The following is a 12,823-nucleotide window of genomic DNA, read 5'->3' on the forward strand; positions in this document are numbered from 1 at the left end:
GGCAAAGCCGGGCAGCCGGCGAGGAGATCTCTTTTGGCCCAGCCTTGGCCATGGGGTTCCTTCCTCCGCTCAGAGGGGAGCGGGAGCGCTTCTCTCGGGGCGCTGCGCCTCCTTCACCTTCCTTCCCGGCCTGGGGGGGTCCTCTTAGGTTGACACCCCCCCCCCCCCCGGAAAGTTTTCGGAAGAGCTGGGAGATGCAGAAGAGGGGGAGGGGCGTAGCCGCGGGGAGCCCGGCCGCCCTCCGGCGCGGGGTGGGGGGCGGGGCAGCCCGCGCGGCCCGTCCTGGGGGAGGGGAGGGGAGGGCCGGCCTGGGCGCCCTCGGGTCCTCCGGGCCTGGAGAGGGCGCGATGGGGAGCTGGGCGCCCCGGCTCCGGTCTAGCGCTGGGGTTTTCCGCTGCTCGTCCATGTGTTTCTGTTTTGTAGTGAAGCGTTTGTCCGGGGAGCTCGTATTTACATTGAGGAGTAGCTGGTGAGTGGGCCCAGAGCCTCGCCTTTCCTGGGGGGGGGGGGGGGGCTCGGGCTCGGCCCGGAGCGGGCCGTTTGTCTGGTTTTGAATGGGGAGGGGGGCAGCCCGTTCCTGACTTTGAGCCCGGGGGGGGCGGGGGGGCCGAAGTGGCAGAGGATCAGTTTGGGGAGCCGGAGCAAAGTTTGGCTTTTCCTTCTCTTGGGAGAGAAAAGCTGGCGAGCCCCCCCTCCCGCCACCCAACCTGGGGAAGGGGGGGGCTAGGGGGAGGTTTGAATGAATAAAAAAGGGAAGGAAGGCGGATCCACGTGGTTGAAGCGGAGACAGACAGAGATCCCATTGTTCAAAATCAATAAAAAAAAAAAGGCAGCCGGAGCGAGAGCAAAGCGGAGCGCCGGAGGGAGGCCAGGGGAGCCCGGCCGGGGCTGCAGCCGGGGTCCGGGGGGGCGCGAGCGGGAGCCGGCCGCCGGGGGACGCCCGAGTCGGGGCCCCTCGCAAAGTTGCGAGGGTTCCCGGTGGGCAGGAAAAGAACATAGCAACAAAAAACAGGTGGGGGGGTTGAACTGGGGGGGCTGGGGGGGGGTTTCTCTATTGAGGAGAAAGGTCTTTTCTTCTCTCCATCTCCCCGGGGTGCGGGCCCCCCCCCACCCCGGCTGACTTTCTTCCCGGGGATGGAGGAGGGTGGCGGGGGAGGGGAGATAATTGCTATTAATCCGGCTGCGGGCTTTTAAACCGGCTCGGAGGGGCGGGCGGCCCGCAGACAAAAGCAGCAGGTGGGGAGACCGCCGGCCTGCCCCCCTAAACCGGGCCGCCCCGCGCCGGGCTCCCGGGAAGTGGCCCCCCGAGCCGCCTCCTTCGGGGTTTAGGGGGTCCCCGGGGGGCGAGGGGCCATGGTGGGTGCACCACCCGCTTTGGCTTTTTGGGGGGGCGGAAGGTGCGTCGGGGTGCTCTCCAGGCCGCACGGGGCTTGCCCCAAACTTGCGCCCGCGGAGCCGGCCGGGAGCCCCGGGGGGTGCGGGCCGGGCTGGGCTCGCTCTCTCTGCTCCCCAAATTGACCCCCGCTTCTATTGTGTCGTGGTGTGCCCGCCTGGCTGCGCGCGTGTGTGCGCGTGTGTGTGCGTGTGTGTGTGTCCCCAGCGCGGAGACCCAGCGCGGCCGGAGCGGCGGCGGGAGCAGGACGCCCATCGGGGACCAGGATGCCCAGGAAGAAGCTCGGCGCCGGGCTGGGAGCCGGCGCCAAGGCGGCGGCGGCGGCGGCCTGGGAGCAGCAGAGCTCGGGCAACGGGACGGCGGCGGCGGCGGCGGCGGCCCGGGGCGGCCCCCCCAGGAAGCGGGGCGGCGCGGCGGCCGCCAGGAAGCGGGAGCGGCCCGAGCGCGGCAGCTCCAGCGGCGGCGGCAGCAGCGGCGACGAGGACGGCCTGGCCGAGCTGGACAGCCTGGGCCCCGGGGCCAAGCGCGCGGCCAAGCCGGCGCCGCCGGGCAAGGCGGGGGCGGGCCAGGCCGTCGTCATCACGGAGCCCGAGCACACGAAGGAGCGCATCGTGAGTGCGGGCCGGGGCCGGGGCCGGGCCGGGGCGCATCGTGAGTGCGGGGCCGGGCCGGGGCCGGGGCGCATCGTGAGTGCGGGCCGGGGCCGGGGCCGGGCCGGGGCGCATCGTGAGTGCGGGGCCGGGCCGGGCGCATCGTGTTTTGCGGGGCCGGGGCCAGGACCAGGACCAGGGCCGGGGCCGGGGCCAGGACCAGACCAGGGCCGGGACCGGGACCGGGGCCGGGGCCGGGGCCGGGGCCGGGGCTGGGGCCGGGGCCGGGCCGGGCCGCTCCTCCTCCCCATCACCCCCGGGGAGGCCGGCGCGGGGCGGGGGGGCGAGGCCCGCGTGCGCCGGGGGGAGGGGAGCGCGGGGTCATGGCCCCGCCCCCGCCGGCCGCCGCCTCCCCTCCCCCTCCCCGCGGGGATGGAGACTTTTTAAGTTGGGTGACGGGGGGAGGAGCGGGCGGCGCCTCCGGGCGGGAAGCTGGAGGGGGTGCGGGGGGAGAAGCCGCCCCGACTCCCTCCCCCCGCGCGGCGGGTTAGTCATGGCGGGCGGGGGCAGGGAAGGAAGGGGAGGGAGAGGCGCTCTGCAGGGAGCGGCGATCTCGCCGGGGCTTTGAGGTTCCCGCCGCCTCGGCTCCGCCGCTCGGAGGGGAGGGGCCGGCCGGGCGCGGACTGCGCAGGCTCCGGGAAGCTGGGGGAAGCCCTGCTCTGGGGCGGGGCGGGCCCGAGCCGGCGGCGCATGCCCAGTAGGCCCCGCTGCCTGGAAAGTTGGGGGAGGCGGGGGCGCCCGGCGGTGAGGTGTTCTCAGCTTTGTCTCCCGGTTCGTCCTCGCCCCGGAGCTGGAGGCGGAGGTGGAGGTGGGGCGCGGGGCCGCCTCCACCCCGGGGCCCGGGATGAACAATAAATCCCAATAGGGGCTCCAGGCTGTAATTGAATGCTAATGGAGGCGGGGGCCGGGGGCCCCAAGTGCCGGCGGCACCCTCCCTCCACCTTTTTGCTGTAGGGGGCCCGGCTCATGATCCCCATTCATTCTGGTTGATCTTACTAAAAGTGGGCCGCCTCCGCCCTGGAGGGCTCCAACAAGCCCCTTCCCACTCTGAGTTTTTAGGGGGCCTTTTGGTGCTCACCCTTGGGGGAGGGTAGGTGGCAATAGTATTCTTTTCCCCATTTGAGAGAGGAGAACCTCCAGGCCAGAGTGCTCAGGCTTAGGACCTGACCTCAAAACAATGTCCTACCCCTAGAGATTTCCAGAAGCTTTCATGATCTTCCTTGAGGAAGGAGAAGCCTGTGATCTGACGGCACTGGAGATGGGAAGGAGGCCTTGGTGGAGGGGGAGGCCCAGGGCAGAGGTTGGGTGACCTTGGAAAATCGATGTTCCCTTTCCTTGGGCTTGACTTCCTGGTCTTTACATATTTTGCCATTCTCTCCTTGATGCTGACATCCATCCTCTCTTCCCAAGGACTCCAGTAGGCTGGTCTCCTGGGATGGTCCATGAGATAGTGATGCTGAGGTTCAAAGCGCTGGGAGCGCCAGATGGTCCAACTTTCTTGGCTTCCCCCTCCCCAGATTATTAAGTGAAACCCTAGCTTTCACCTAAATCTAGAGCCGTATCAATCCATTTGAGCACATTCCATCTACACAGATTCAAAACTGATTAATCCTCATTCTTCCACATCCTTTCCATCCTTTCCCCCACTAAATTGGAACTCATTATTCTCATGTTCATATGTGCAGGAATCATTTCCAAAGGGCAAAATGAAATTCACTTTGCTGCCTTTTCCTGGGAGCCTGTTCAAGCAATGGGTTTGGACTGGTCCCAGAATCCCAAACTGAACCACAGATTGATTGAAGCCAGGTCAGGGCTGGAAAGGTTCCTTGAGCTATCTGATGCCTCACTTCATTTGATTAAGTACCCAGTCTTTAATGATGGGTTTTGTACCTCAGTTTTTAAGCAAAAATAGTTGACTTGGGGGATTAATGACTGGGTCGAGTCAGGAAGACTTGTTTATTACTAGCTCCTGGTCCTGTGATGATCCAAGATCCTGAGAAGTCACTTAACCCTTCTGACCTCCCTTTCCTTATGTGTAAAATGAAGAGTATGATACTTATTGGATAATACAGTATTGTTGTGAGGATCAGATGAGACAATAACTAATTCCATTGCTTGACAAGGGTGTCGGCCATATAATGGATCCTTAATAATGGCTTTTCCTTTCCCCTTCTCTGCTATGTATAAAGGTACATTTGACCCAGGTTTTAACTTTCAAAGTATCTTTTACTTAGCATATGTACTTTCATGGACAAAGTTTTCAGCTTTTCCAGGGCAGAAAGAACTGGGCTTTTCTTTCTTTTTTGCAAGGCAGTGGAGTTAAGTGATTTGCTTAAGGTTACACAGCTAGGTAATTAAGTGTCTGAGGCTAGATTTGAACTCGGGTCATCTTGACTCCAGGGCCGGTGCTCAATCCACTGCTCCACCTAGTTGCCTCAGGGGCTTTTCAATCATATGGGAGGTTTTTTTGGTAGTTTTTTCTCCCTCCCTTCCCTCTTTCCTCATAGAAAGCAATCTAAAATATGTGTATAATTATAGTAAATCTATTTCTATATGTATCATGTTGTGAAAGAAGAATCAAATCAAAATGGGAAAAAAAATCATTTAAAAAACATAGCACATAAGACAACCGAGAAAGGGGGCTTTTCAAGTTCTAATGACCTTTAGGAAAGTTATGAGGGTCTTTGCAGTTAAGAGTGCAAATCAATAGCAGTCAAATTTTTTAACCTGAGAATACTGATGTGAACAAAGCCAGGCCCTGTCCCTCAGGGAGTTTCCAATCTAATGACACAAAAGGAAACTGATTGAAAGGGAGAAATGGGTGAAGAAAGAATATACCTCTAGAAGGGACCATAGAATGAAGCAGATCTCAAAAGTAGTTGAAGTGGGACAAAAAGATGTCTCTTGACACTCCTCCTTATATACAGTCTTTGCTCCCAAGTGCAGAGAGGCAGGGGATTGGATCTTTTGGGATGAGGAGATTTCATGGTGAAGTGTGTGAAGAATTAAAAGTTGAAAAGACTTGCAGTCTGGTGGGAAATGAGCAGAAGTGAAACACATTGCTGTATTTTTTGTAGACCATACCTAATCACTTGACCCAGAGGGTCTTCAAGTTTTAGTTAAAATAGAAATCACAGTGGCTTAGGAGTTCTCACTTTTGAGTTCATTCAAAGTAGAAGACTCACTATTAAATCAATAATGAACTGTCTGGGTTTAGAGCAGTCATTATTATTGATGCCCCATTGTGTCATTGGGAGCTATGACCAATGACTATTTTCTAGAAAAAGTGCCACATTAGTGACAACCCATACTTTTGAATGCAAAAAAACCTAATTAAGTCATCTTTGCCAATTTGGGTGTGAGGTGAAACCTCCCTTTGGTTGTAATTTGCATTCCTCTAATTATTCATGATTTGTGGCAGCTGTTCTTGTGGTTGTCCATAGCCTGGAAGTCTTCCTCCTTTGACCATGTTCTCATCAAACCAGGTTAAATGTACCATCTTACTTGTCTTTAGGATATTCCTCAGAGGAGGAGGAGCAGTTCAGAAAGTTTTTTTAAGAGCTCAGAAGTTCAGAAAAAGGGAAGAGGAAACAACCCCAGAAAACATTACCATTTAATCGCTTTGGGGTCCAGGGAGCAGGGTGGGTTTGGTGGGGAAATTAGCTCTATCCATTAGTCTACATGGTCTGTTTCATCCAGAGGCCCTTCTAAAATATGTCTACCTATCTATTCAGAGGAACAAAAAAGTCATAGGTAAAGCATTTTGCAAACTTGGAAGAACTATATAGATTTTTACTTATATCATATCAGATAATGGATCTGTGTGATTATGGACAAAGAAATTTCCTTCATTTTTATGAAATGTGTTGTTATACAAGACAAGAGTGAAGTTCTGGGGATACTGAAACTTTCTAACTTACAGTAAGTAGAAAAAATAAGAAGCCAGGCTCCTACACCAGACTCTGGAGGTACAGAGACATAAATGACTGTCCTTTGGGTCTTTCTTGTATGGGAAAGATTAACATGGAATCTGCATGCAATTAGTGCGAAACAACACACACATTAGTCTACGTGAAGTTTTTGAACAAAAAGTCTTTTCCTGAGGGAAGGTTCTAGAAATTGGGGTTTGGGGATAGTTAGGTGCATAAGGAAAGCCTAAAAGCTTAGCTTTGGAAGGAAGAATTTCAAGACTCACATTTGGGGGGGGGTGGGAAGTCCATTTGAGGAATGACAGACTTAGAAAAAGGGAGTGTGAGGCAGTGGAAGAGTATTACACTTGGAGTCTAGTGACTTGATTTCAAATCTTTAGTGTGAATTTAGAAAAAAATTCCTTTTCTCAGCCTCGGTTTCCCAACTGTAAAATGAAAGTTGGAGTTGGACTAGATGACTCAGGAAGATCCCTCCAGCTCTGAATTTGTGATATTTTGCATTACACTTCAAGGGAGCCAATTTGGTAGCCCCTGGAGTGAAGGAGGTCTGGAAGAGGGGGAGGCCAGCCCCAGATCATGGCAGTCTTTGACTGACTTGGAGAATTTGTGATGGATCCTAGGGGAAAGAACTAGAAAGAACTCAATGTCTTCATCTTATTTACTTCTCTGAACCTCATTTTCTTCTTCTGTAAAATGGGAGAGATAATACATACAATGTCTGTCATAATTGAAAGGTTAATTGTGGAATCCCAAGAACATTGGTTTAAAGGAGGATTCTTGGCATGACTAGGTGGCATAGTGGAGTCAGGAGTACCTGGGTTCACATCCGGTCTCACACTTAATAATTACCTACCTGTGTAGCCTTGGGCAATCCACTTAACCCCATTTGCCTTGCAAAAACCTAAAAAAAAAAAATAAAGGAGGATACTCCTTGAGTTTGGGGCACCCCTCCTCCCTTTTTGGCATCATCTTATCTTAGCTCCCCAGGGTTCTTGACTTGTCCCCTCCATGCCCCCCATGCCTATGTGCCAAAAGTAGAACTTGAATCCAGATCTTGTCTGCTCTCTATCCATTTATCCACTCTGCCTCTCTTTCTCCTACATCTTTAGAAATACCTTTAGGTAACTGAGTATCAACTTTGCTTTCATACAAACCTCACCACCACCTACCCCCATACACATCAATTATTCCTCCTGTGGGGGGGGGTTCTCCTTATTAGAAGACACAGTATTTGCCCTCTGATTTCTTCTTAGAGTCATGATGCAAATAAGGTAGGCCAGAGGGATCAGGGTCTTCACATCCCACTTCACAACCGTTTTGCTTGTGATTGTGGGTGGTTCTGACACTCTGAGAGGACTGGGGGAGTGACTTGGGCTGGTTTAGGTGCCCTTGAAATTCTCTTCCAGCCATAAATCTGGGGTCTTACAGTTGGACAATGGGGAGAGGGTCTCAGCTGGTAGTACAGGAGAATGCCTCTGATCTGCTGAAGCAACATTTAACAAAAAAGACTAAAAAAATAATTGATCAAATAAGGAAACTGAGATAATTGAAAATTAATTCTGGCAGAGCAGAAGCAACATGGAATCCTGAGCCTTCTCATGGCTGCTTTCACCTGGACAGTATTATTAACAACAGTAATAGCTAGGATTCATACAGTGCCTGCTAGGAGCCCGGGACTCTCAAAGTTCATACCAAATATTGGAGATCATTTGATCTCCAGAGCAATGGGACTAAGGTACCAAAGCAAGCCATAGAAGTGACAGGTAGTAAACTTCTGAATCTGCATTGGAACTCAAGTCTTTTGCTCATTCCAGAGCTAGCACAGTATCCACTAGCTGCATGATGGAAGTGGAATCATTTGAATGAAAATATAGAAAAATTATTGATACTCGTATGTTAGAAGTGACTTTTTTTAATCTTGCTGAGTATGCAAACCAGCCCTTTCTTCCTTCCACCACAGAAGTACTCTCCCTAAAATACTGATAATCAATCTTTAACAGAAAGTAGGAATGGGTCAATGGGCCCTTTAACTTTGGTCTTGACCCTTGCCCGTGACTTGTTTCTCACTTCCCTCTCCCTTGCTGTGTCTTAACACCTAAAGTCCCTTTGACATAGCCTTCTTTGTAGTTTCTCACAAGGTTCCCACTACATTCTCTGAATTCTAATTATTTTTTCTACCTTAATATTTTGAAACACTCCCTTATACTTCTGTAGCATTGTTGACTCAACTGTTTTCTAATTGTGGCCCATATTTTATGTTCAGCACCCCCCCCCCCCCAATTGCCAAGAATGTTGCTATGAATACTGATAACATTGGGTGAATGTTCCTGTCAGTATTTGATTGTGGAATCCTAGATGGGAGAGCTCAAAGGGGACCTTATCATGTCACCCAACCATCCCATTTTGCACATGATATAGAAACTGAAGCCCATGGGAGGTGATGTTGACTTGTAAGCCTAAGAGATGGAATTTTTCCCCAGATCCTCAGATGACAAGATCCCACTGGATCACACTGCTAACTTTAGCCCATTAGGATAATCTCCAGGAGTGCTCTTCTTTCTTCCTTCCCTTGCTACCTTCCCTCTCTCTCCCTTCTTTGCTTTTTTGTTTTTTCTTTTACACTTCCTCTCTCTCCTTTTTTTCCTCTTTCCTTCTCTCTCCTCCTTCCCTCTTGTTTCCCCTCCCTACTTTCAGAACCTTATAATACCAGCTATATTGAGGTGGCATAAAATCATAATATGGTTTGTTCAAATACCATCTACAGTTTTTTGTAGGCAAATTCAGTTGTTTGCTGTTTACATGTTAAGTCTTAACTATTTGTCTTTTGAAATAGCTTTTAGCCATTGCAAAAATGGTTTTGTTTTAGCTTCATAAATGATTGGTCCAGGACCCCAAGGACCTTAAAACCAAATTGTCAGAGCTGGGAAGGGCTGTGGAGTTCACCTGGTACAATCCCTTCTATTGAGTAGCTGAGCAAACTGAAGGCCAGTTAGGAAATGGCAGAGTAGGGTTTCTGACTCCTGGCCCCAGCTCTTTCTCCACCATACTATATATACTACCTTTGAAAGCTGGAGATGTCAATTTTTATGGGTCTGATCAGGACTAGTCATATATTATGTTAGAGAAAATCATTCTTGCCCTAAGTCCCCAAGGATCTCTGCCAGGCAAACGGACTACCTTATTGCGGTTCATTGTGTCGATTTGATTCATTCTGAATTAGCAGGCACCTTCCTAAAGTATTCCTCCAGCTAGACCAAACCAAGTATCCTTGACTGTACAGCAGCAGCTCTAAGGTGAATGCAGTCGGCCAGATCACAGAAGACATTTCAATGTAATATTTCCAGGATAGGGTTGCTGAAGTTTAGTGGACCCTGAGACAAATCTGTCCAATCAGAAAAGAGAAATAAATATCTCGGAGAACTGGGCTTGAAGCCTATTTTAGTTGATAGCCCATTAGGGAATTTGTTGTGGAAGGTATTTCTCTGAACAGCCTTGCTTCCTAGGAGAGAGGTAGTCTTCTAAATGAATGTATGTTAAAAGGTTGATTCTCTAACATGCTTCTTGGACTTGGGTAATAATTCAAGTCACTTTATAGCAGAAATGCCATTTTGCTGATTGAAGAAGCTAAGTGTATTCTTTCGCTATTGCTGTCCATCTCAGCCCAGGTTAGGTGACCAGGGAGATTTGGGACATAGCAAGATTAAATGAAATGAAATTTACTTAGCATTTTGTGTGTTTGTGTGTGTGTGCACGCGCGTGCACAAACTCTCCAGTGGCCTTTGAAGATGAGCAATTTTACAGACAGCCCAGCATTGTCCAATAGAAAATCTGTTCTCCCATCAGTGAAACCTGAATTAACTATCTAAGGGTCAAATACCATCTATCCCCCCCTTCCTTCCCACCCTGCTTTTGTTACTCATCATTCTTTCTTTCCACCTCTATCTTGTTTGAGTCATACACTCATCTGACTTAGCTGTTCATAGGAGGTGACTCTTTCAAGGCTCTAATGAACTGTTATAGACTTATGTGCAGTCAAAGTGTCCAGTTTTACTTGGAAAAGGGTAAAAATGTGAAATAAGGAAGTGGAGGACATATTGGAATGTAGGATAAGGCAAGCTTTTTTGTTGTATATGTAATGCAAATGTGAAATACTCCACCAACAATCATTTTTTAAAGCGCCTACTATGTGGTGGGGGATTGACAGAGGCTGAAATGACAATCCTGCCTTCCAGAAGCTTCTCAAGTCTTAAGCACAAGATGAGGCTGTGTTATTGTCAGTCAGCAGACTGATCATTAATCCCTTAAAATTGTTAGGCCCTTAAGCTAACATGAGGAATGATGTGAAATTCACCGAACTAGTGTTCATTTTGGTGCCTCCAGGGTGGCCTTGGGAAATCACCAGAGGCAGATGGGCAGGAAACCCCTGCCACCCTGGTAGAAGATAGAGCAGTGCTGTGGTAGGTTTTGAAGCCCCAGGCCATGGGAGGGTGATGGAGAGAGTGCTACACACCTGGACTCAGGTGCCTGAATGCAAATCCTGCCTCAGACACATAGCAGCTGGGTGTCCCTGGACAAAGCACTTTAATCTCTAATTGCCTCAGTCTCCATAGGTATAATGGGAATCAAAAATAGCCACAATCTGCCCAAGTTAGTGGGAGAATCAAATGAGATAACATTTGTAAAGGCTTAGATGGTAGGTTCCTTATAACTGTTAGTTGATGGGGCTTCAAGTCTTTGAAGGGAATGGCAGGTTCTCCAGGGACTGGAAACTTAGGCAACATTTTTCCCACCTGGCCTTTCTCTCTCCCAAGCACCTGGTTCACTGGTATCCTAATGGGTGCTTCCTGAGCATTTATTATGGGAAAGAATTTATTTGATTCTTGGGAAAGCAGCACATCATGTGACTTCATGTGTGATGAGGGGTGACTTCTGTGAGATGCCTCTTTGAAAGGGCTGCCTGCCCCCCTGTGCTTCTGCCAGATGCAGTTGATGATGCCTAGCCTGTGGTTGTCGCCATCTGAATGAAACTTCCATGGTCTGGTGACTTCTTCACTCCCCTCCCCATCCAGAGCCTCCAATATCTTTACTTCTCCCCAGGCTATCTCCCCCCCCCCCAAGCCTGAGGTGGATTTCTCTTCACCTTGACCTCTTAGAAGCCCCCATTTCCTTTAAGGCTCTGTTCAAATGCTTCCTATGTAAAATACTTGACTTTTTTTTTTGAGGCAGTCTGATGAATGCCTTTTTAGAATGTTTTTATTCTTGATTTTTTAATTTTGTAGGGTTTTTTCCAAGGCAGTGGGGTTAAGTGGCTTGCCCAAGGTCACACAGCTAGGTAATTATTAAGTGTTTGAGGCCAGATTTGAACCCAGGTACTCCTGACTCCAGGGCAGGTGCTTTATCTACTGTGCTACCTAGCCCCCCCCCCCCCAATGTTTTTAAACGGATATAATAATACCAGAAGATTCTAAAGGAAATCTATTATTTTGAATTAAAGATGTAATTTTTCTTCCTTTTTAAGTCCATGGATCCCTTGGAATCTTTAGAAATTTGGGGTCCCAGGTTATAGAACCCTGGTTCTGCAGAACTTTCTCTATTCATCTTCTAGACCTCTCTCAGTCCTTATCTCTTGGTCCCTAGATTGGAAGTACCTTGAAGGCTGGGACAACTTTCACATCTGTATTTGTATCTCTAGCTTAAAGTAATAAATAAAAACTTATTTTTTAAATGCTTAATAAAAAATATTGCTTGATTTTGTCCAACCAAGACTGCCTGGAGAATAAGCATTATCAGAGGACAGATTAAGCATCCTCCTTGTCCGCCAACTCACAACATCTTTATTCATTTCCAAGTTAAACCCCACCATTTTAGCCAAAGAAGGGCAGATAACCATAGGAAACTAGGCTCCGAGTCAAGTAATCTGAGCCTTGGTCAAAGCCAAGTTCTATCTACTATCTGATTAAGATCCATCTAAATAATTTAAGTCTAGTGAGGTCTCCTTCTGGCTGATGCTTGTGCTGTTCCCACTCCCATTGTCCCCACAATGCCCCCCACCCCCGGACATTTATGGAGCAGGCCTATGGATGTGTCCTCTCGAATCTGTGAATAGACTCCAGCCACCGGATAGGTCAGATGCCATGCCACTGAAAGGCCTACTAATGACAAATTTGGGCAGTCAATTTATCAAGGAGATGGGGTGCTTTTACTCTGAAAATGTGCTCTTCGATTGTCCTGGACAGGGAGCAGTGTTTTATGATAGAAAGGGAGCTTAGATAAAGAATCAGGATTCAAGTCTGGACTGATATTTCTAAGCTGTGTATACCATGAGCAGGTCAGTAACCCCCTCAACCTTAGTTTCTTCATCTGGAAAATGGGTTTGTAATGCTTGCATGAACTTCATTTTCCTCTGGCAAAATAGGGGAAGTTGGTCCTTTCCTTTCTACCTCTGACACTCTTAATTGTACAGAAAGCACTTTGTTAAACCTATAGAAATGTCATTTAATAATTAACTGAATTGTTAAACCATTCTAAGTTGTCAGTTGCCATACAGATATTAAAAGGATTTTGTTTCTTAGGGAGGTAGGCATAGTGGATAAAAAAAAAGGGGGAGACAGCCACAGAATCAGGAGATCTTGATTCAAGACTCTGAGGGACTTACTTCCGCTACCAGTGTCCCTGGCAGCTCCTTGAAGGTGCGGCACATATCCCCATTGACATTGAGAGTTTTCCTCTTGGAAGCTTCGTACACCAATGAAATCACTAGTCTGACCTCAAAAAAACCCTATTTTCCTCCCCTTTTGAACTTTTCAGAAAATATTTCTTTAGAATGATGCCACTTAATTTCCCATGGATGT

General features: G+C 49.4%; 1 protein-coding gene across 2 annotated transcripts in view; it reads left to right on the plus strand.

The window, feature by feature from the left end:
- Positions 1 to 370: 370 nt before the first annotated feature.
- RCC2 (regulator of chromosome condensation 2) overlaps positions 371 to 12,823 on the plus strand; it is a 53,807-nt gene continuing 41,354 nt past the window's right edge. The window contains exons 1-2 of one of the 2 annotated variants that reach the window (XM_074218288.1): positions 371 to 469; positions 1,601 to 2,004. In XM_074218288.1, the coding sequence (XP_074074389.1) occupies positions 1,660 to 2,004 (345 nt within the window). In that variant the 5' untranslated portion in view covers positions 371 to 469; positions 1,601 to 1,659. Of the gene's footprint in view, positions 470 to 914; positions 1,013 to 1,600; positions 2,005 to 12,823 lie in introns of those variants that run through there. The other variant, XM_074218289.1, reaches the window with a different exon arrangement.

Source organism: Macrotis lagotis, chromosome 1, assembly GCF_037893015.1.
Source record: "Macrotis lagotis isolate mMagLag1 chromosome 1, bilby.v1.9.chrom.fasta, whole genome shotgun sequence".
In the NCBI taxonomy this organism is placed as follows: domain Eukaryota; kingdom Metazoa; phylum Chordata; class Mammalia; order Peramelemorphia; family Peramelidae; genus Macrotis; species Macrotis lagotis.